The sequence below is a fragment of the Trachurus japonicus genome, chromosome 11 (assembly GCF_045865225.1).
Source record: "Trachurus japonicus isolate A0001 chromosome 11, Traja_1.0".
In the NCBI taxonomy this organism is placed as follows: domain Eukaryota; kingdom Metazoa; phylum Chordata; class Actinopteri; order Carangiformes; family Carangidae; genus Trachurus; species Trachurus japonicus.
The window spans coordinates 33,264,658-33,288,955 of NC_140917.1; the positions used below are offsets into that span (position 1 = coordinate 33,264,658).

The 24,298-nt window shown below is 41.5% G+C and overlaps 1 protein-coding gene across 1 annotated transcript; it reads right to left on the minus strand.

Annotated features, from left to right (window-relative positions):
• Positions 1 to 12,860: 12,860 nt before the first annotated feature.
• Positions 12,861 to 23,987, minus strand: zdhhc18b (zDHHC palmitoyltransferase 18b). The gene is made up of 9 exons (XM_085792322.1): positions 23,111 to 23,987; positions 22,205 to 22,365; positions 19,765 to 19,914; positions 19,430 to 19,567; positions 18,811 to 18,862; positions 18,575 to 18,677; positions 18,164 to 18,273; positions 15,734 to 15,836; positions 12,861 to 13,332 (listed from the first exon to the last, which is right to left on the minus strand). The coding sequence occupies exons 1-9, from the start codon at positions 23,362 to 23,364 to the stop codon at positions 13,009 to 13,011; spliced, it is 1,395 nt and encodes a 464-aa protein (XP_085648448.1). The 5' UTR covers positions 23,365 to 23,987; the 3' UTR covers positions 12,861 to 13,008.
• Positions 23,988 to 24,298: the final 311 nt, after the last annotated feature.

The window sequence follows — 24,298 nt, forward strand, 5'->3', positions numbered from 1 at the left end:
CCCATGTTTCGGTCCAAACACTCTATGTAAGTGATTGCTGTCGGAAGATATAACTATTTAAGACTTATATTAACACAAAAATATCGCTTACTTCTGCTTTAACTTAACTTAAGGCTGTTATATTATTAGGGGCCGGGCAGCATCAGCTTCCAGAACCCTATTGTTTTCCTCAATGTTCTTCTTCTTTCTTCTTCCGTGAAAGTCCCACTTACCATGCATAAGTGAAATAACTTCATAGAAATGTTCGACCCCCAGATTTACTCAACTCCATGTGCCCCCCCACAATATGCGTTTAAATGTACAAACTTTGAAAATTTGAAACGGTACATGCTACACTTTTGAAACTTCACCAAAATGTCGCCCCAATACTGCTAAAACTTTTGTCCACTTAAGTCCATCACTCTGTTATTTTCAAAACCTGTAAAACTTATTAAACCTATCTCCTCCCACAATCTTTGCTCAATTGACACCAAACTTGCTGGAGAGCATCTTCAGACTGTGCTCCACAAATGATCAACACAGATTTTTTTATTTATCAAAAATTGAGCCTACAGTGCATGAAAATGTTTGACTGTAAACACTACTGTAAACATATACTATCCAATTCTTGCTAAATACATTTTCAATCTTCCTGAAAAAAACATATTTTGGAGTCATGGTTGATGAAGTTTGGTAAATATCAGAATTTTATCTCAAAATCTAAATTTTTGAGAACATTTTGAATTCTTCTCTCATGGGAACAACTGCAGTCAATGTAAGAGTGACATTTTTAAACATCAGATTTTCTCTTATGAAGAAAAACACTTATCATTAAAAACAAATCACCAACATTTCCATGCTGTCTAGATGCAATTTATGTATTATCAGATTTTTGTTTAGATAACACAAATTTGTGACATTTTGACAATTTCTCGAAATCTGCTACGACAGATTCTGCCCGGTCGATGACTCCCTGAGTCTATTTGAGAAGCTACTCAGGTCTCACTCCAAGACGATTAGCTCAGTGAGATAGGAGCTGGTTCTTGGTATCAGAGGTTGAGGGATCAAGCCCCAGTAAGGTTGACACATGAGGACACGTTAAAGAGATGTCCTCAATGGTAGTGTCACAGCATGCCTTTTAAATGTAAAAAGGAAAAAGAAAAACTTGCCCAGCGCCAACCATTGACCTTATTGTTTTGCTTTAACTTCTTCTTTTTCCTTCTTCTTCCAAGGAAATCCACACGCCAGGGCTCACTTCCAGACAATTAGCTCATTGAGTTAGGAGCTGGTTGTTGGTGCCAGAGGTTGTGGGTTCAAGCCCCAGCAAGGGTGATGATGATGACATATCAAAATGCCAGATGTTCTCAACTAGTAACACAAGACAATAGTGCTGATGTTGGTGTTATAGCATGTATCCAAATTTAAAAACTTTGAAAATAAATTCATAACAGATCAACCATATGTACTAAGGCTTTGCAACTTTCACTTTGAAATTGCCTAATTTTGTCTATTAAAAAAAAAACCATTGCTGCGCAGCAGCTATAATTTACCATTATTATTTCCTCCTTCCTTGCATGACCAAATGTTTTCCATTTATCGTTACCATGAACACCAGACTGCCTTTCCAGTTTACACCTGCTCCATGCTCAGTGAAACAGTTCACCCAGGTGCACTGGTGCTGCACTTGTTATAACATTAAGTTTGCTGTAACATTCAGTTCTAAGTTCATAGCATGACACGCCCAGCTGTACTCCGCTCTGCTTCATTTACTCACATCAGTCATCACACCTCAAATCAGCAGCCGGCAAATGCAGGCATCTCCCATGTCAGGTATGCAATGGGTTTACCGCTGATGATCAGAACGTTTTCAAAAAGAATGTAAGTGAGGACACTGAATATATAGCACATAATATAGCTCATATGAAGCTCAAAGGGAGGACGACTATTTCTGGGTGTTAAAATATGGAATTCCAAAACAGTTAAAGAAAAAAACGTACCAAATATCTTTCAGTTTAAGAAGTATAAGCAAAAGTAGGGATAAAGACCTGTACCCAATAAAAAAGAATCGTTATGGATTTTGATTTGTATATTGTTAGCTGTAAACCGATTTATTATTATGGTATTTCATCTGATGTAAGCATTTTTTTGTTTGTTTTAAGAAAGGAGCAGATATTATCCAATCCAATGCAATCCAATCCAATCCACTTTTATTTATATAGCACGTTTTAAAAACAACAAGGTTACCAAAGTGCTGCACAACAGATACACAAACAGTAAAATAAATAAAGTTAACATACAGTAAATTAAAAGCATATAAAAACACTAAGAAGATCAGATAACGTCTCTTCATTCTGCTCCTTTCCCCCAGTATTGGAATAAGATTTACACATACAAATGAAATGAATGTACAATCCTGATATAAACCTTCAACAGGCTTTAAAACCCCATGCAGAATTCAGTCACGATGACATGACGAAGTATAGAAATGCTTTCATTCCTGCTTCATCTTGACTGTCCCTGGCTGCTGCAGGAGGCCTCCAGCCTCTAAATGAGAGCTGGTGGCAGCGTCTTGATGAGATGTTATCAGTGCCAAGAAGTGAATGCATAGTAAAGGGTGATGAAAAGTTTTAACCCCCGAAGCCTGAAGCACAGACAAAGACCCCACTCATTAAGCAGAGAAGGGGGATCTCCCTGGCAACGGCTCTGTGTTTTCATGACACAGTCAGACGAGGAAGGGGAGATCGGCCATGTAACGCAGCGGTCCATAAACATTTATTTGTTCTTCCGAGGAACTCATTAAACATGGCAGACTCTTTTGGCCCGCGGCAACCCTAATTTGTCTTGACATTCCCAAGACGGTGCGTTGAGAGGGGAGCCCCGCTTCCCTCGTAAGACGCACACATGTAAGACAGACAGGTAAACTACCGGTTAGACAGCTGGAGAGAGCTTGTAAAGATATTATACATGCTGCTGATGATGTGCAGTGTTTTCGTACATTCAGTGCAAACACTTTTTAAGGTTTTTTGGCGCCTTACCATGATGATCATTTCACGTTTTAACAACCCGCTGTTGAGACAAACAAAATCACTGACATATGAGGTCAGTGTTCTTAGATAAAAACACAAGAAAACATCATTTTGTTTGTTTTAATAATGAGCAATTGTAAGCAGTTGCATTGAGAATGATCACAAATCAATGTGGTTTATATTAGAGCCTTTAGACTGATTAAAAGATATCTTCATCTTCAAATCACAACTTCTATTTAATGTGTATGACTAAATAGTCTGAAATGTTTTGCCACATTCAGGGACAGGCCCATTAGAGGTCAAAGGTCATTGTGGTTAGGACAAATTATATCACTCGACATTACTTTATATGCACCAGTGTTAACTTAACAAGGCAGTACTTAAATGGTGCAATTGAATTATACTGTATGCATTGACTTTGGAACAGTAGAACAGGCTTTAACTGTCTCATATTGGTCATTTAAGTGTTAACCATCTCAATCACTATACTTGTCATTTATAATCATACTTACACTGCTAATAATAAAAAGTACAAGTGAACCAAAGCAGTCAGCTTAATACGAGCTGAACTGCGAGACTTTGTTCCAAAGACCCAACTGTTTTTATTAAACTGTCGACACTGGACTCTTAATCTGCCTACTATTTAACCTTGGACTGGTGAGGGGGAAGGGCAGGGGATATAAATCAACTTCTTATTGTTAGTGGAAGGTGTGAGTGAAGTTTGCAGCCCAAAGATCCAAAGCCCAGATAGTAAAATTAAAAACCTCTGGCCCAGTTCCACAGCCTGAGTCTGGCCCTTAGACTTTCACATCTGGGTAGATTCCTGTTGTCATCTTCCAGAAGATTTTTCTCTGTGTGCACCAGAATGAGCTCTGAAGGAGCGTCTGGTTCACCCTCCTGTAAATCTTATACTGATTCATTCACTTCATTCTGATGACTGATACAATTCAAATTACACTGACATTGCAATGTACAGTGCCTTACAAAAGTATTCGTAGCCCTTCAATGTTTCCACATTTTGTCACATTACAACCACAAACTTAAAGGATAATTACCGTTTTTTACAATCTGGACCTTATTTCTAGCATAAAATACGATCATTTACTCACCCAGATAACTTTGGTGTCATTACAAGTCGTTCAGACGAAATTAGCTCCAGCTGAGAGCCGCGTATATCCGTATAATGTGAGTCTATCGGGCACCGGAATACAGCCTCTAAATAACACATTATCCACCACGAAACCCGTTCATTTCACCAATATTTAGTGCTATTCCCCTCCGAGCCTGTGGTGGCATGTTATCAACATCCGGCGTCTGTAGGTTGACCTACTGACCTCTGACCTGGATGATCATCTCCGACCGCTACCCGGCTCATTCTGATAATACTGGCCCAATTCCAATCCGACCCCTCACGGACTCACTGACTTAGAGGCGCGTTCACGGGAAGTCCGTGAGTGTGTGAGGGCTGTTCCGTTGTCAGATCATCAAGTCAGTGAGTCAGTGAATGAGCCCTTACTGCCCCCTTACCGTAAGTCAGCACCGATGCTGACTTTGGGTAGGGGAATTACCCACAGTTCATAGCATTGTGAAGTCAAACCATAACACATGGGGTGCAGTCGGAACGCAAGTGTTAAAACAAAAAGAAATTAACACGAGTAGTCAGAGAGAGCTCCGCCAGTCTCTTTATTGTTAATGGACAGGAGCCAAAAAAAGGAATAGCCTACATAAAAAGAAAAGAAGTTTACTGTCAATATTAACGTGCAGTTTGTGATTATTGATGATGATTTGATCAGATCTGATCCAGGAACATTTTGTTTTGAGTCCGCCTCCCTCGCACACCTTGTGCGTATTGAAATTACAGTAAATTTATCGGTCCAAGGGCGGAGTTAAAAACATTTTGTTGTCAAGGTAACGTGTGGTGAGAGTGTGTAAGTGCTGTTCCATTCATGTTTACAGCATCTGGACCCTCACAGACTCTCACACTCTGTCACTTAGAGCTGACGTCACTTTAGTCAGTGAGGGTTCAGGGCTTGAGTCTTTAGGGGGCGGATTGGAATTGGGGGAATGATTCCGCCTCAGCATTCGGGTCCATTTTTTTCTCAACCAGGAGCTTTAGTAAGTCCAGGCTGCGGAGAGGAAGCCTGTGGAAGCTGAACTTCATCCAGCTGCTCATTTTGTTCTGACAAGTCAGAAACACGCAGAAACGAACCATAGCATTAGCAGTAGCAACAAGCCGCGCCGCACCATGGTCGGAGATGACATCATCCAGATCAGAGGTCAGTAGGTCAACCTACAGACCACAGATGTTGATAACATGCCACCACTGGCTCGGAGGGGAATAGCACTAGTGTATCATAACAAAATATTGGTAAAATGAACGAGTTTCGCGGCAGATAATGTGTTATTTAGAGGCTGCATTCCGGTGCCCGATAGACTCACATTATACAGATATACGCGGCTCTTGGCTGGATCTAATTTCGTTGGAACGACTTGTAATGACACCAAAGTTATCTGGGTAACAGTGATTATCCTTTAAATGGATTTTACGTGATAGCAACACAAAGTAGTGGTAGGAAAATTATACATGGTGTTCAAGGTTTTTAACAAATTGAACTTTTTGGTTCAACACTATGTGTGGCAGAAACCTAACACTGCACATCAACCTGAACACACCATCCCCACCATGAAACCTGGTGGTGGTGGCAGCATCATGCTGTGGGGAGGCTTTTCTTCTGAAGCTGATCAGAGTTGATGGGAAAACAGATGGAGCTACGTATATGGACAATCCTGGAGGAAAAACTGTTGACTAAAGACTTGAGACTGGGATGGAAGTTCACCTTCCATCTTCCACCTTCCACCTTCCACTTTGTTAGAACGGCCCAGTCAAAGTCCTACAGACCTAAATCCTACTGAGAATCTGCTGTTCACAGATGCTCACCATCCAATCTGACTCAACTGGAGCTGCTTTGCACAGAAGAATGGGCAGAAATTACAGTTTGTAGAAGTGAAAAGCTGCTAGAGACATACCCCAAAAGACTTGCAGCTGTATTTGCTGCAAATGGTGTTTCAACCAAGTATTGACTCAGCGGGGCTGAATACATACACACACCACACTTTTCAGATTTTTAATTTTAAGAAGTCTTGAACACCATGTATCATTTTCCTTCCACACAATTATGTGCTACTTACTTTGTGTTGGTGTTTCACATAAAAACCCAATAAAATACATTTAAGTTTGCAGTTGTAACATGACAAAATCTGGAAAAGTTCAATGTGGTACGAATACTTTTGCAAGGCACTGTAAATATTGATAAGTGTTGAAACCAGGCCGCCAATATTCATAATAAACCATTATTCTAGATCACTGGGCACGTACAAGAGACGGCTGAAGGAAGACTGACTGATGGCTGAAGGGAAATCACATTTGAGAACACTTGAATGATTCCCAACTTCCCAACAGCATCAATTTCCTTTTTGCAGGTTCTGTTAGCAACACTGTGGCCTAACAGCAACATGCTGCTGGCCAAGACAGTGTAATAGCTTGCGGATGGCAACACCACTTTACACTTGCAATGATGGCGTTGGGGACAATTTTGTGTCTGGCACACAACATGATCTTTTCATGCTGCGAGTACCAGACAGCGGTACTGACAGGCGTCCTCTTCATGGTCAATCAGAGACATCCTGAAAACATTCATTCAGAACAACACAGTCTGAACACAGTGTTCTGGCACAGTTAGTTCAAGTGAAATGAATTCAAAGTGTGTCACTGTAGTTTCTTTTGGCCAGAGTGAAGTGGAGAATTAACAGTAATGTCTCGTAACTGAGAAACCTGAGGGAGGAAACTAATAATCTTCCATTTTTATGTCACTTTGTGGGAATTCCAAAACCTTGTTCTGTCTATTCAATGATAATATCAGTTTTAAAGAGGTTGACGAATAATCTTGACACACGTGAGCCATGGGCACTCGCAACTTCCCGTCCCGTTTTTAAAAACTGATTCAAACTAACATTATTGTTTGAATTAATTTGACCTATAGTTCAGTTTTAGAAATAATGACTGCCTTCTTTGACGCACCAACCGTTTAGGCGACAAACAGCATTAAGATCACATACTAAGCTACTGTTTTGAATAGAGGGCACGGTGGCATGCATTGTAGTAATGTCATTAAAAATGATTGTACATTATTTCCAGCATGACCCATTCAGAGTGTCAGTCAGGATTCTGTGAGGTTTACGCCCAGTGGCATAGAGACACTAATCCAACTAGCAGTGGTGTAGGCGCCGACAGGAAGGCTCTGTGTTGATCCTTTGCAGGCTTTACTGTCGGCCACTTTTACAAAATACATTCACAGCCTCACCTTAACACACACGTTTCCTATCTGTGGTTTCCAGGCAGCACTCTACCTCTCAGACACTGTGGTGTGTGGCTGCTGGTCTTCTCCATGTAGCCTGAGTAAAGCGCACAGCAATGACCCTGATTAATGCAGACCGATCTTTTTTTTTTTCAAATTCAAAAGGTGGCAGCGTGTTTTAATGCAAATAGCAGCCTGTAGGATCCCACAATCTTACAGAGGATAAGCTGATGACCTTTGTTTCTCAATGTGGAAGTTTGATAAGTTTTAATATCATTATTCACGTATTAATTATATTGTTTTAGTTTCTGTTGTTGTTTATTAGTATTATTAAAAAACAAATATATAATTAACAATGACAGCCTTCCAATATCATGGAGTCGGAGATATCTGATCAAACCACAATTCTCATTAAAGCCTCGGTACGGAGTTTTTAACTGGATACGCAAAAGTCTCTGGTTTCTGCTGATGTGTCTCTGTTACCTACAACAGCAAATGAGCCCATCAGTGTGAAGATACACTATTTCTAAGTAGTCTAATTCTATACCTCTGGAAGGCATGGTCGGGTCGGTCGGACCACTGACGAAACGATACGAATAGATACATACCTCATCCATATGCACGCTGCAGATAGCTGCTAAAAAAAAAAAAAAAAAAGTTTTCAAAGCAAGTCCCGTCTTCTTTACGACGTTTCCAAAACAAATCTACACGTGCCGGCCAGACAAACGTCTTCATGACATTGGGAAATGCAGTCTTCATTACGGCAAAACACCACCGCTTTTGTCCGTAGGGGCCGCCAAAATCAACACTAAATGAAAAGTCTGTACAGGGGCTTTAAAGGGACAACGAGGAGTTTTGGAAAAGCGAAGCGTTTTCACACTACATTTATGAGCCTCCGCGCGCACCGTGAAATTATTTGACTGGCGCAAGACGGACTCATGTTTTCATTCATCAATAATTAAAGTCAGAGGTTCAAAGACGTTCGGTTACCGTCGTAGTTCCGACCATAAACGGCCATTCAGATGCGTTATTCTCATTAAGGAAACGCTGGTCAGCTCGACCAGCATTTCTGCCACCACTAATAATAACAAAATAATAACGATAGAGACAGAAATCGTATCGAAAATGGGCCCAAAGTGTGGGTAGCGGAGATTCATCCACATTAACGTGAGACTTTTTTATAACCGAATAGAAACTCCTCGTTGTCCCTTTAATCAAAGTAGCTCTTTTTTGTCGGGTCCTAATGATTTCCAGTTCATGGCCCACTGAAAAATACTGCACATTCCCAACATTCATATTGCACATTGTACATTTTTGCATTGTATTTTTAAAAAAAAAATCATATTGCAATTAGTACATTTAAGCCATCTGACCTGCAGTACTTTCTTTGCTTTACATTTCTTTTGTTTATGTTCATCCACCACAGGACCAAGCAAATTCACCTTTTGTGAAAACCTACACTTTAAAAATAAACTTGATTTTGATTGTTATGATTTGTTGGCCCATTTGTAATGTCTTACCCAACCTGTGAGCCACAGCCCTCAGTATGGTAGTTTTTACTGTTGCATACTTACTAGATGACTGACTATAAACATAAATATTCCTAAGATGTGAGCAAGTTTTAAGGGGCTTTGACACTGGAAACACTGACCATGTTGGTCAATGAAATGGAATTCATTTGGAAGCTGCTGATGAAGGACAGAACACGATTCATTCACTTTCTCCATCTACAGTTTCACAGTCAGCTGTGGAATTCAGCTCCTCGATCGTCCACCTCTCTGTCGACCTTCAACGCTTACCACTGCACTCCGCTGTAAAACACCTGACTACAGCTTGGTGTTGCATTGTTTTGCTATATTAGTGACCTGCTAAACCCAAACAGACTTAGATATGAAGCAAAAACAATGGTAAAAGAAATTTCATTTGACTCTCAACTACTTAATCCAGAAAAAAACTGAATTTTTTTAGTAGAAGTGAGGAAAGAGAATAGAAAAAGAAAAGCAAAGTACTCAAGTGACAACAGATGTGGATGGTGCTAAAAAAAAAAAAATCCCTGAAACGTGATAGGTGTCCTGAGTGTTTAGTTCACTGGTTAGCTGTGGATGGATTAGTTGACTGCAGCTGCATGTTTATGGGCCGTCGCTGCCATCTAGTGGTCGATTGTAACATTTCAGAGGAATAAAATCATTGACTAAGTCAGGTTTGTTTTCTTTGTCTTTATTTTGACAGTAGCATTGGCTTAAACAACCACACAGTTTGTACAAAGACAGTACAAGTGTTTCTCCTCATTAATGCATTGCTTGCATTCACTCGCTGATGATCCAGAAGATGTTGGGGTGACCGCTGACACACTGAACACTCCACATGAAGTGATGCTTCTCTAGTGTTAACACTCTTTAGGTGAACTACAGACAAACGGTGTGTGTACGTGTGTGTGTATGTGCATGCCTACGACTCGGTGCACGGGGATGAGTTGGGTCATTTGCATTTTTGTGCAGCTATTGCCATCAGGTTACAATGTGGATTAACATGATATATGTCACATAGAACTTGCATATTGAATTCCTAATTCCTACTGATTTCCACCTGAGAACGAACCAGCATATCCACCGTTCACATACATCGTTTAGATTTGTCAAAGCGCACAAAGTAAAAACAGTTTTAAGGAGGTGAGGACAGGTATTGCTGTTGCTGAGACAAAGTGCGAGCAGGAGGTGGACACTTGAAACGGAGCTTTAAATTTCACCGTGACATTAATGATAACACAAGCAGGAATGAATGGCGCTGCTTCAGCTACACAACCTATGTTTCATCCAAATAAAGGTGGCGGAGGTCCTCTGAGGCGTGGTACGTGACGTCTGAATGGATTCAAATCAACAAAAATACCATAAAATACGTCTTTTGTCATTATCATGCAGTTGCATTCACTGCCATTTGTACAGCACTGAAATCTGAACAACAGTACACACCAATATCACTGATACACACTGAAGCCACTGGGCTGTTTGAGCGAGGTTAAAAGAATAGTCCACACAAAAACAAGATTCACATTGTTTGACAATGGTGTGACTCGGATGCAGTGGCCTTTAACTGAAGCCAAGTGAACACCTCAGTGAGATTTTGGAGCAGAGTGTCAGACAGAACCCTCCACCCAGGGCTGAACCCCCCCACCCCTCAGCTGCCTCAATGTCTAAGCTTTTATGCTTAATGTTGTTTTGAAATGCACGTTTGGAGTCTGCATGGCAGTTACTTTGTAACTAATTAAAGATTAATGTTGAAAAAGCAGCAATGTAATTCATCTTAGGTCTTGATTAAAACTAAAATAATAACATTAGGTGCTTAAAGCAGATATCAGTGGCACGGCCGTTTCGGCTAATGCTGTGCTCAAGGCAGGCTTTTGAAACCGTAAGTTACAGCTTTAAGTCACAACTACGACTTGGTAGCGTTCCAGGTAACCCGTAGCTCGTGTTTTTACCGTCCTGTTGTCTGTGAAAGTTCCCTATAACGGCCACTCGTAACTTCCGACCCGTGAACTCGTACCAGATCGAACTGGTATGACTTCACAGGAAGGAAAAACACAAAGTACGAGTTTCCTTGAACGCACCATGAGTTAGCAGCCCCCGCCCTTGTCAGGCATCAATTGGTCCTCGTGCTACGTCACCACATTCACGCGCATCCCTTGGCTGCACACACAGCCCTTCATGCCGTTCTCTCCCCTCATTGGATAACACTTGTATCCCACAAGGAAAATTTTCTCCTCGGGTTACAGCAGAGCAGAGTGACGGAGAGACTCGTGTTTAGGCTGAAATACTTCATGTAAGTGATTGCTGACGGAAAATAGGACTATTTAGGACTTATATTAACAAAAACATTCCACTGATATCTGCTTTAAGATAAAAGAGTGGCCTTTATGTAAGAAAACCATCTAGTTCACCATCTGGACACATTTTAAGGTAAATGTCATAGAGAGAGGTGAGATACAGGAGATGTGGCAAGGTGAAGAGGGCCCAGGCGGGCTTCGAACCCCAGACTTCCGGGTAAGAGTCACGTTACCCAGTCACCCAAAGGGACATCCCCTTAGCCAAGTAGCCAGGGTGCATGATCAATTGGAGGCATAGTGACAGGACCCACAAATGTCACAGAGACGGGGCTCAATCATTGTATAAAATTGGTATACTTGTTGGACTGCCAGTTTTGGAAAGTCACTGAAATAGTTTAAAGGGGAACTATGCAAGTCTGATTTTCCTCTGTGTTGCTAACCCTCCTCTCAGCCATGTGCATTTGTTTTCAAAGAAGCCGGCAAGAAAGCAATCCATGGAGCGGTGGATGACGATATATATCATATACAATGCTACATCGTGTATATTTGTGTAGTTTTATCCGTCATAAACAAGAGATTACAGGTTACAGGGCGCGCTTGTGTGGCGGTGCCGCAGAGACAAGAGCTGGGACACCGGGTCGGAGGCTCTGATCTTACAAGGTTGGTGCTTTAATTAAGTTAAAAATGTAGCATAGCTAAGGAAAAAATCCTGCATAGTTCCTCTTTAATGTGACCTCAAATCAACTCCTACATCAGTAAGGTCGTGGTGGAGGCTTCAGATGATGTCCAACAATCAAACAAGGTTGTTTATAATGTGCTGATCCCCAGATCGTCTCAGTCAATGTCAGGTTTTAGTGGTGTATTACAAAACAAATTTGCAATTGATCAAATCACCGCAAACAGGCTGTCGTGCAGTAAACCAAAGGCACCTAAAAGTCTGAGGCCTGCCAGGCAATTCAGCCTCACTTCCATTAAGATGATCACAATCCCATATAAGAATCGTTAGGCAGGATGGTGTTCATTCTTCCAAGGGAGAAATTTCAACTAACTAAATCCAATTTTTTACTAAAATGGATGATAGTGTTTCCTTTCATTTAAATGTCAGTAAGAGTTAGATTTGAACACAGAGCTTTCATATGAAAATAAAGAAACTACCCCCACATCCCTGAACATACCACATGTCTGCCGTTCAAATCCCATGACTTGCTCCACTATATATCTCAACATGACATCACCAGCACAACCTCTGCTATTGAGCTTAAGGAGAAACTGGCTCTGATTCACGCTATAAACTGAGCAGTGTGGTAATATGGGAATCACACATGTGAATGCTGTATTTGTGATGGACTTTTCCTTTTAACAGCAACTTTTCTCTTTACAGATATGTAGGCTACTCACTGATTCTGAGCGTTAACCCTCCATTACAAAGCTTTACAAGCTCCCGTTTACATCAAAGCCACTGTTTCACAGAACTCAGTGGATCTGACATGCTGGTAAAATTAATGTTTCACATGAGAATCATTTGAAAAGACATATGGCTCTATCGGTTTGCCAGTGCCCCCATCTCAAAATGACATTCCATCTTTTCATGTGCTTTCCATTCAAGGCTACACCACAAACCCCTTCACTGCCAGAGGAAGCTTCATCCTTCTACTTCCTGTAGATTGACCACACAAAATAACATCTCTTTGTGATTGTCATCCCCTTACTCAATGATACCGATAAACAATAAGAGGAAACAGAAATCATACTTGTATCTCACTGTTTTACAGCATGCAAGCTTCAAACAATGTGTGTTTTCTCTTGAGAAAGTCGTCGTTAAGGTCAGTCAGTGCAAAGGGACGAAGCTGGTAGCGTCCGGAGAGGTAGGGGAGACGGGGATGTCGAAGGCAGGGTTGGGAATATGTAAAGCCACTCGTTTACTCTTCTTGGAGCGAGTCTTGGCGTGACGTGAGGGGGAGTTATCGCCTTGGGAGCCGGCCGTGTGGCGGGCCCCGCAGCTCATGGAAAGCTCTGGTGAGGGGTCAGAGTTCACGGCGGGGCTGCTGTCTGGGCAGGTATGAGCTGTCTGAGGTTTCCCCTGAGGGCACGAGGTGGACAGGATCGGAGGGAGGGTGGCTGACTCCAGCAGACCTTTAGTTCCCTGTGTGCACTGGGGAGATGTGATATAAAAAAAAAAAGAAGAGAGCAGAAAGAAAGAAGAAAAGAAAAGGACGAGCACCGATGAGACGAGCCAGTGAAGTTAACAAGATGAACAGCATGGTGTTAAATCACTTCAGTGAATTCAGCAACAGCTGTGCGAGATGAATAAAAGGCGAGCTGGGAGTGTGGGTGATCTGAAGCAGCAGTTTCCAAACGTTTCATGCCATAGATTTGCATATTCATTAGACCTCAGGGATCATATTTGATAAGTTTTAAGCCCAGGGAAGATCCAAGAGCATGAAGGCCGTATAAAATCGTACTGAAAAAGAAAGATCACACCAGAAAATTTAAACTGCAAATGATGGCATGTGAGTAACTGATTTAAAAAAAAGGAGATATATCTGCAGCAAAATCCTTGGATCCTACACTTCCTATTGCAAATTGAACTGGGCATGTTCTTTGAACTTACCAGCCTGATGATGGATAGCCATTTAAAACTGTGCGCCCAATTTGTAATAAAAGCTTAATGCTAATAAGAGCAGAAGCCATGCTAGCAACTCTAAGCTATTTGCAGTCTGGTTATTGTAATCTCTGCTAGCTAGTTTTGCAAAGTTTGCTACTGTACCTTGCTAACATTAGCAGCTGTTTATTTGCCAGTCTTTTACCAATACTGTACAACAAAGGTTAAAGTTGCCCATTAGTCCTGTGAGCAGCACTGCTTCTTTAAGGCAGACTGGCAACAGCAGTGACTCGGTATCGGACAGGAATGAGATATGCTGACAGAAAAAAAAGCAGATCTGTGGCACGAAAATGGTCCATTCTAAAGTTAAGACTGAGAGCATCAAGTGGAATTATTTGAGCCAATACTACATACCTGTATTGTGAATTTGTGTTGCACACAATGTAGCCTATACTGTATATTCTACCGTGTCTTTAGCATAAAGCAACACAGAGGTGGAGAAGCCGAGAAGCCGAGAGGACATGCAGGCACAGCAGTGGGAGACTCTGCACTCGCTTTCCCTTTCTCTATACAGGCTTACCAAGCTCAAGCCTTGCTGTTCGTGCTCTAAATGTGGCTTTTCAGCCAGTACAGGACACAGCAAAGTCCAGACATTTCTCCTCCTAGTGTTGGTGGTAGGACAGGCACAGAGACAGACCACATACAGAACAGTAAGTTAGGGCTGGATGACTGGACACAGTGAACACTCTGTTATCTCTTCTCCACTTACACTGTGATATGTAAATTAGTGGGGTGGAAAAACAAAACAATGAAAAGTGAGTATGCACAGATGATGAAATGAATGGACAAATACACATGTTTTATTACATTTTTTACTTTTGAAATTGGTGATACATGACAAAATAAAATATGTATAAAACAGGATGAACAACAGATAACAAACAATAAAAAAGGCACCTCGAGAGAAAAAGGGGAAATTATGGCAATCTGTCACAGACAAGTTGGCACAACTGAAATGGAGAGGAGGAACCAAAATAGAATAAAAAATAAAGCTTCTCTCACTGTTTCACTGTTTTCATTTTTACACGCTCACTCAACACATCTCAGTAACGAGGAATGTGTCGGAGTGGAATCTCTACCGCTTCAACTGGCTGTCAGTTTATCCTGCACACAGGGGGAAACAAAAAATAAAAACAGCTGTTTGTCTCTATAAAGGCCAAACAGCAGTTACTCTACTGCTTGGTGTAGGAGCATTGTCACTCATGCTGCAAGTCTATCTGAACCACAGCTGAATGTTGTAAACAACTCTTCAGGCACATAGCCCTCACTGTCAGGGAGAACAGCAAGAGGAGGAGGAGGCTGTGAGCTCTCCTCCTCGCTCCTAAATCATCCTGAGTCAACTTACTGCGCATGAACTAAACAGTTGGACGCAGAAAATATAAAATATAAAATATAAAATAGAACTTTGTTTTGCTTCCATCCGAAGAAAATCCTGCAGTAAACCTGATTTGGACCTTTATATGAGGTAAACATGACTGTAAAGTTCAGCAAAGCATTTACTACCTGCTGAGTGTCTCAAGTCGTCAGACTAACAAGAACAATGGAAAATCTGATCTTAATAAATCTATATTTAATCTAAAATAATAGTTTGTGTCAAATAGACCCATCTCTATCCTGAACCCTGAAATAGCAAGAAAGATATGGCTTTTAACTGCAATCAGTGAGGTTTCATAAACATAAAGCGATACAGACGGGTCTTGTTTCCACTGAGAGAAGGAATAAACACTGATTTGTAAACCCAACAGGCAGCAGACAGATGAGGAGTTGGGGGTTACAGCAGGCAACAGGGCTTCTGTCAGGCAAAGGAGGAGTTTTGGAGGGAGTTGGGGGTTACGGGCACAAGAGAGGGGGGTCCCTGTAAGCCAAAAGCCAGCTGTGAAGATCCTCCTACCACATTTATCTCGCTTTTAGTGGCCGTAGTTGGCACCTCGATGTCCGCTCCCCCCGTCTGGGCTGATTCGTCTGTGGGCAGGAAACCTCGTCTGTCGATCAAACTGAAACGAGGAGAGTGCAGATCTTGTTTTTAGTTGGCGCGTCTCCGCTCAAACAGGTGGTGGCAAAGGCAGTCTGAACAACTGTTGCACTGCAAAAATGTGTATCTGACATGTACCATGCTTTGGATAATACCTCATAATTTATAGAGGTGTTATTGCAGGGAGCTGTGGTGATGACAACAGGATATAAAATTCAGATACCATGGAAATGAGTTTTACTGTCTCTTGAACACAGTCCAGTGAAGCCACTTCTGAATGAGTTGTATTTACAGTCTCAGGGTGTGAAGATACATGGAGCTACAGAACATAAACCAGCAGATAGACTGAGTGTGTCAGTACATGCACCACAGCCTTATATTCACTATGTCTGTCTGATCAAACCTCACTCAATGCATTTGTATTCATTGTCATAGAGGTGGGTTAAAGGGATAGTCCAATATTTTGGCAAATTGGCCCATTGCCATAATCCCTATAGTTTTAGGAGTAGGTTTGTTGCTTTTAATTGTCGGTGCAAGCTATTTTTAGAAGGGCGGAGCAGAGCCGTGAGCTGCTCAGAGCTAGGCTACGGAGGCTAATGGGATTTCTTGGTTTCCCTCATCAAACTCATCAAATGCACAATCCAACAACTCCAAAACGCTCTGGTGGACAAGTTGTGACCTGCACATTCACCACGCTATGAGATAATAACAGAACGTTACCAGACAGAGTTGTTTTAGAGGCAAATGCAGAGACTGCTTGCCGAAAACCTGCCCCTGAGGGGAACGGGCAGCGGTTTTGAATGAATGAATTTATTAATCAATTTAATATGTTCTTCTTTATCATTTTTAAATTAATACTTATTTGAATATTTTATATGTAGTTACAAAACTAGTAACGTTTTGGCCATGAAAACTAGAGTAGGGGTCTCCAAACCTTTTTTTTCTTTTTGGCAAAATCAGAGGCAGCTCCTCATCTTACTGGTCACATTCATTCATACTGTATCAAAGCACTCAAGCTCAACCAAATCAGATGACTAAGCTCATTTTACAATTACAAGTTATCAAATAACAATAATCGTATCTAAATGAGTATAACTTAAAAAATGAAGCCTAGAAAATCAAAGCAAGAAGATCCTCCGTCTGCAGATCTTTGTCTTGCCATAATTCAGTCTCTGAGCTCTTCAGGCAGTTCCTTTGACCTCATGGATCTCATCTTGCTCTAATATGCAAATGAGCTGTAAGGCCTTATTTAGACAGGTGTGTACCTTCCAAATCATGTCCAAACTACTTAATTCAATACAGCTGGACTCAAATGAAGGTGTAGAACCATCTCAAAGATGAATAAAAGAAAATGACGGCAGCTGAATGACCTACATGAGTGTCACAGCAAAGGGTCTGAATACTTATGTTCAGGTGAACATGAAGCTGCAACATTACAAATGGGGAGATATTGAAATAGGATGGGAATACTTTCCGTACCCACTGTATGTTCTGTGTATTTCTTTTAAAGCTTTAGTTTGTATCTGCTCTGTTAAGGTGCACTCACACCGGACCTTTTATTTTTATCGCTGGCGACAAGTTTACATATTAAGTCAATGCAAACGGGCGACTGAGCGATTTTTTGAGATAAGAAATCCCAAGTCTCGGGCCGTCAGTCGCTTGTCGCTCAGCGCTGATTGGCTGTCGTAATCTATGCGTTAATTAAGATAACTACTGAAACCATGGAAACGTAATACAACTCCACCGGTCCGGAAGAGCAGAGCCGGCTTGACGTTGTACGGCGCTTGTGGGACATCCACAACTGGTAAACAGCGGCAGCAGGTACAATGTCAGCCATGGACCAACACAAATGAGAAGAAAAGAGCGACTCTGAGCGAGGTGAAATTCACTGGAATCGCTTGAATGACGTCATCAGAGCGATCTGTTGAATTGTTCCAAACTGACGAGCGACTGCAGCTGAGTGACAGAGTGATTTTTTTTGGAGCGACACGAGCGACAGCGACAAAAATAAAAGGTCCGGTGTGAACGCACATTTATCAGAAGAGTTTTTATTCCATGGAAACAAACCTGACAGCGACTCATCTGTGTAAGTCCGTGTATTTGATTCAGCTGCATTTGGAGTGTCTTTACTGACCGAAGTTGTGTTTCTTAAAATTATCAATACATGGATTTCACAGAGTATAATCTCTGAACATCTGGTGAGTTACTGGTCGCCCTCCAGCCCTCTGTTGGAGACTCTGCTCTAGAGGCTGTGTGCTGCTGTCCAGAAACAGGCAGATCTAAGACACACGTAAAACCAACTACCGTTAGTCAGTCATGCATGGAGTCCATTAAAAATTCAGCACTGACCTCGGCGGCATGGGTCCACAGAGCACAGAGCAACAGTTGATGAAGATGTTTCTATGACTGTATGGATTTGTGACATCTTCTCCACTCTTCCCCGACCAGGAGCCTTTAATCTGGAAAATATAAATATAAGTACACACTGGTTACAGCATATCTAACCATCTGATAGGAAATTCTTTTATGTTATTTATATTTCTTTTCATTACTGAATGACCAGTAATGTTATAATGGGGTTATAAATGAAATAATCAACAATAAACTGCTGCACAACATCACTTTGATTTGTGATAAAGATGTTGAAACCAAAAAAATACAGTGAATGTAAATGTAAAGTGTTTTTATACAAACACCATTTATTGTTGTTGCAAAAAAAGTGAGGGTACACACACATTACAAATTCAATGCTTTACTCACGTCTTCATTAGTGGTCAGGTTGGAAGCAACTAAGTATGTATGGAAGCCTGAGAGGCCCAAGATGGACCAGACTGAGAAGAAACATATGACCAGCTCAACTGCAGTGAAGGCCTGGGTTAAGGAGGTCGTCTGTGTATTTCAGGAGGCTGGAATACATAAAAGCTACTCAGTGACAGTGCTCATTCAGATAATCTTTTATCTAATCTTTTTTTTTTTTATAAAGAAGTAAAGGATATCTGCCGGGACTCTCCTGCAGAGCAAACACAAGGCCTTTTCCACCTTGAGCCCCTGGAAGAGAAGAAAAAAAAACAGTGACGCACAGTTTGTGAGTGGGTTTCTATGGAAGATTGTTAGGGCCACTGTAAAAAAAAAAAAAAAAAAAAAAAAGTCAGTCAGAATTCTGAGTTCAAAGTCAGAATTCTAAGGACAAAAGTCAGAATTATGAGAAAAAAAAAGTCAGAATTCACCTTTTTTTTTTTTTTTTTTTTACTACAGTAGCCCTAATCCTGTTCTGTTTGTTTCTGGGTCTATTAGAAGGTGAATATGTTTGTAAATGTATTGGAATTTTATCTGAATTTGAAGCAGTGATACGAGGATCAAGCTCAGATTAGTTCATTTTATTCCAAGCAGGACTTTTGGTTAAGGAGCCAAACAGGACCAGGCAAAATTAAATACTAGGCACTTACCACAGCCATGAAAAGATTCTGTACACTTTATCTTATCAGATGCCTAACCTGCTGCGATGTGGTAAACCTCACCTGTCTGTGAGTGTGAGCGAGACTAAACAAACACTAACAGTGGGTGGCAGGTGTGTTACCATGAAAACACCTGCAGACCGGAGCAACAAACACTCACTCAGTGCGAGATGCGTTGTCACACAGCCGAAGATGAATGCCGTCAGGAAGGAGAGCGACACGATGAAGGTGTAGAAGAAGCGGTAGTTGCGTTTCCCCACGCAGTTTCCCACCCAGGGGCAGTGATGGTCGAATCGCTCTGGAGGAAGAGAAGGCATGGGGGAAGGGGCAGCGGAGGAGAATTCACAGTGAAACCACTGACATTTCAAATTAGAGGGACGGTTCGATACGTCGTTCCAGTCAGCCCCTGCCTGGACCGGCGTGAAAGGAACGACGCTCGCTGCCGCCCTGTGAGGACCTTTATTTAATATTTATTGTCGGTAAATGTCATCTCACCCACACAGTTGTCGCACAGGCTGCAGTGGGAGGTGCGCGGAGGCCGGAACATCTTGCAGGTGAAGCAGTACTTGAGCTTGACCACCTGCTGGTTGATCAGGACCTCCTTTGTGCGCGGTGGAGGCCGGTAGCTTGTGTTTCCAGTGTTGTCTGCAGGAGGAGAAGGACAGAAAACACACACACACACACACAGAGCAGAACTTCCTTAATCAGATTTACTGTTGAGTTAATTTGATCACAAGAGCTAACGATCTGTCTGGCCTCCAGTGCACTCACCATTATAGTGAGAATAGGAAATACCGATGGTGGAATAACACGGGCACCAAGACGGAGGAATGCTGCTTGTACGTACAAGACACGGTTGTATAATTTCCAACCAGTGGGAGGCTAGTCATGCTAGCTTTCGCTGCAAATGACATTTCAATGTGAGTAAATGTTATCTGACAACAAAATCTGACCACAACATCAGTGAATGACAGCATTCACCTTTATATACTCCATATAACTCCAAATATAGCTCCATATACTGTCAACCCAACCATGGGGGTAAATTAACACTCACTTTGACTTCAGAGGGCTAATGTATAGATTGTATTCTTATTATCATGTGTAGCCCTTATCATTGTTTTATTTACAATGTTGGAATCATATTATTTGAGTTTCATTGTTCATGCTTTCCTCAGTCATATAGGGACTGGAGATGGAACACTAAGACCTGAATACATAAACGTATTTACTAATTTCATGTTAAAAAAAAAAAAGTTTAAAAAACAGATGAGAAAATGTTTGTAATGTTGTTTTCACAGTGTCAACACTAAATGAGTTTAAAACCTTAGAGTTATAATCAAATGGTGATGCAGTTCTACTATTAACATGTGCTGTGTAGCCTACTAAAAACAGAAAAATCATCATCAAAGAAATGTGAAAAACATCCGCACAACTCCGGAAGATTAACACAAACAGGTCTGGGTACATGGTAAAAAGTGTGTAACAAAAAATAATGGAAAACGGCAGATATAAAGATAATATGAAATGACTAGTTTTCCTGGGCAAAGGATGAAATAGGATGAGTTTCGGCAACTCTGTGCCGATTCCTTTTGCATCTGCTGTGCTCTTCTTCTGCATGCTACATGCTTTTACATGCTACACCCGTATGTCATGTCTGTATGTGTTTAACTATTTAAGTGACCTATGTGCTTTTAGGCAGGAATATTTTTGGCATGTAATGTTGTTTTGTTTCAGGCTGGCAGTTAACACCTTGTCCAGGAACCAGTATTTAGCTAATACTGGCACATTACAGTAAGTAGTGAATTAATGTGCGCTGTCCTTATAAATAAAGTAAAATATTCTCTGGTGACACATTTTACTTTGATCAAATAATTGCAGCTTCTGTGATTTTGATATTGTGATTTCATTAATTTCCTGGTTCGCTGTTCAACAGTATCAGTAATCAGATTCAGCTTCATTGATTGAAAACTGACTTAAATTAAACAAAATGTCCTTTAGGTAAAAGTGGTTACTGTATGTTGGAGTCTCTGTTTCAAAAATAACTGGAACAACAGCAGAACAGTTGGGTAATATGAACGTCTTACATCACCACAGCCTAAACTTTGGTCAGGAGTAGGAGTTTGCAAGGTGCACATGAAGCCAACTTGAAACACTGAGGTCATTTTACCCCGGCAGGCCATATGGAAGGGAAGGATAACGTTGGCAAGACTTGAGACTGACGGTGAACGTAACCGATGGACCGCTCCAAACAGGTCTGTGGTGAGAACACAGGACAGATTGGAATCTGTGCAGAACCTCATCAGGAGGGAGAACATTTCTCAGTCCTGAAATAGTTCAGGCGAATCGAGGAGCGTTTGGAAGCCAAGAGAAACACTTTTCCTTCAGAAACAAAAATGACCCCAATGGCTGCCAATGTAACAGAGGCATGACAAATGAGTCTTTTCTAAATTTCTCCACAGGACCTTCTCTGTGTCAAAGGTTTCATCGTCATTAAAAGTAAATTGGCATCAGTGTGAGCGGTGACCACCCCATTAGAATTTTCCTGACGTTTCGATTTCAGAGTGAAAACAGCCGACGCTTGCAGAACAATGCCCTCGATCTCAACTGTGAATTGTGCTCTGAAGGAAAATAAACTAAGTGGAAGCTCTTATGACAATGCTGAAAATAGTATGTCCTTGATGTTGGAAATATTGAATACTACTGAGCAGTTGTGCTTAAGCTGTTTGCATTTAGGGATCAAGTTTTCAAGGCCTTGTGGAAAGCTGTGGTGCCAGCGGTGGTCTAAATTCAATTAGCAGGAATGTCACTCTAGGGGGAAAAAACAGTGAGCACTTTTAAGACTGTGAACCTTTATGATGCTGGAAAGTCAAAAAAGCATTTTAGAACATCTGTACAGCTGTGACCCCAGCTGGTACCAGAGTTGGCCCCTTACCGATCTGTTTCTCAATGTCGGCGGCCTCGTCTGGTGTGGCTCTGGGCAGGATGCCCGGGTCAGTGAAGCTGGTCTGGAGTAGGGTGATGACCACAAACACAAAGAGGACTCCTCCAATGACAGGTATGCAGCTGGTCAGGTGTTTGACCAGGAAGGGACAGCTGTAAACACGGGGCAACCACAAACAGAGAGAGAGGATGAATTACCAGGATTGTTAACGATCAAAGCAAAGACCTGCCTGATACAGTTTTTCATCCACCAAAGAACCTAGTTTTAATTAATAAACGCACTTTTAATTACCATTGCACCTCCCTGGAGAGAGAACACATTTTCCTACATAGTGATTAAAAAAATACTATTTTCATATTCAGGCAGTAATTCCCATGATGTCCTATTATAACAATATCATGTCACATTAAAGCTCTGACACGTACTGGAAATCTTTAAGAGACTACTTTATTATTATCTTTTCAACAAGAACTGCTCTTAGCACTAAAAAATATTATATTTTTTCTTATCTATTATTTTGTCTATTCTTAATCATACTCTATTACAAATTACTGCTTTGTTTTTTTACTGCTGCTGCTGCTGCTATCTGCTCTTTGTTGTTGTCTGCTGCTGCCTACAACCCTGTAATTTTTCCAATTGTGGGACTAATAAAGGTTTATCTTATGTTATCTGATCTTTATGTATTATATTTTGAGCTGAACTGAGCATCACTCAAGAAATTTCAGTAAATGAATAGGAAAACTTAGCGCCTGCTCTGTAATTCAGGGTCGTTCTGTGAACCAGACAGACCACACGTCAATAAAAGAGCTATTTTAGCACTATTCGCAATAAGACGAATGTCGTTCTCGACACGTTAATCACCAGAGCAGCGCTGGTAAACAAGAAACATGAACTCACTCAAATATAAAGAATAATCCACTTGTGACGAGGATCAGGCCCAGAGTGAGGGGCAGGACTCCGCTCTGCCGGGCCACGATGATCCGTCCCCCGCAGAAGAAGCGATTCTTCCCGGGGAAAACTTCCCACTTTCTCCTCGGTCTCTTCGGCTCCTCCGTCTTGTCACCGTCGTCGGTCCCATGATGAGGCGGAGGGGTCGGGGTGGGCGTCGGAAGTGCCCGGGGGTCGATTTGTTGATATTCGCAATTATTCATGATTTATAATGAAGTTTGGTCGCTCTGTCCCAATTCAGAAAAAAACGGGGCACCCGGCCGGCGACACGCAGCAGCAGCGGCGGCATCACCACCGACCCCCGGCTGCTCCGAGGCAGCTGCACGGAGCAAACGTCGTCATCCCACGGTGAAAACAAGCTAATCCTTTACTGTGGGTATCCAGCTGTAAATAACCCAAAGACCCCGTGCTCCAAATTACATGCCAGTTAATTCTCATGCCTCTTCATTTATTCGTATTTAAGCCTGTTTTTAAGAAACACAGAGTACAGAAGTGCACATTCAAGCAGTAACCCAGCACCCATCGTTAGCTTGGTAGCCGTGCCTTCCACACTAACCAGCCGTGCCAGCTGCGGACTATTTAACATCAGTGAACCCAAAACACTGTCACCGCTGCTAGCTTGATAGCTGGTATCTCTTGCATAATTTATCTAATCGTTTTGCTAATATCCAGTTTGCTCTAAATGCACAAATCGAAACGAGCTGCAAAAGTTTGTAATATATGATGCATTTTGCTCTCCTGTTAGGAGTCTTTATGCATTCGTGACTATTACTGGTTAGCTACGTTGCTATAAAAAAAAAAAGCGTCGATGGGGAAAATGTGTCTTTTGTCAAATTTAACACAAAGGAAAGATGAATTTCCGGTTGTTTTAATTTCAAATTAAATCACCTATTAAACGTTACATCTTATTCGTAGTAACGGGTCTCACATAAATAGCCACACGATAAATTGGAATAGCTTTCACACTTTTACAACTGTGATATTCACCATAAATGTCGTTTGTAGAAAGATTAACAAACGTACGGTTGTCGAATCGTACAATATCCGGTAAATCAGCACCTCACAGTGCTCTAACTGTGCCTAGCTTGACATGAACTAGGCACTCTAACATGAACTAAGAAGTTGCCAACGGATATT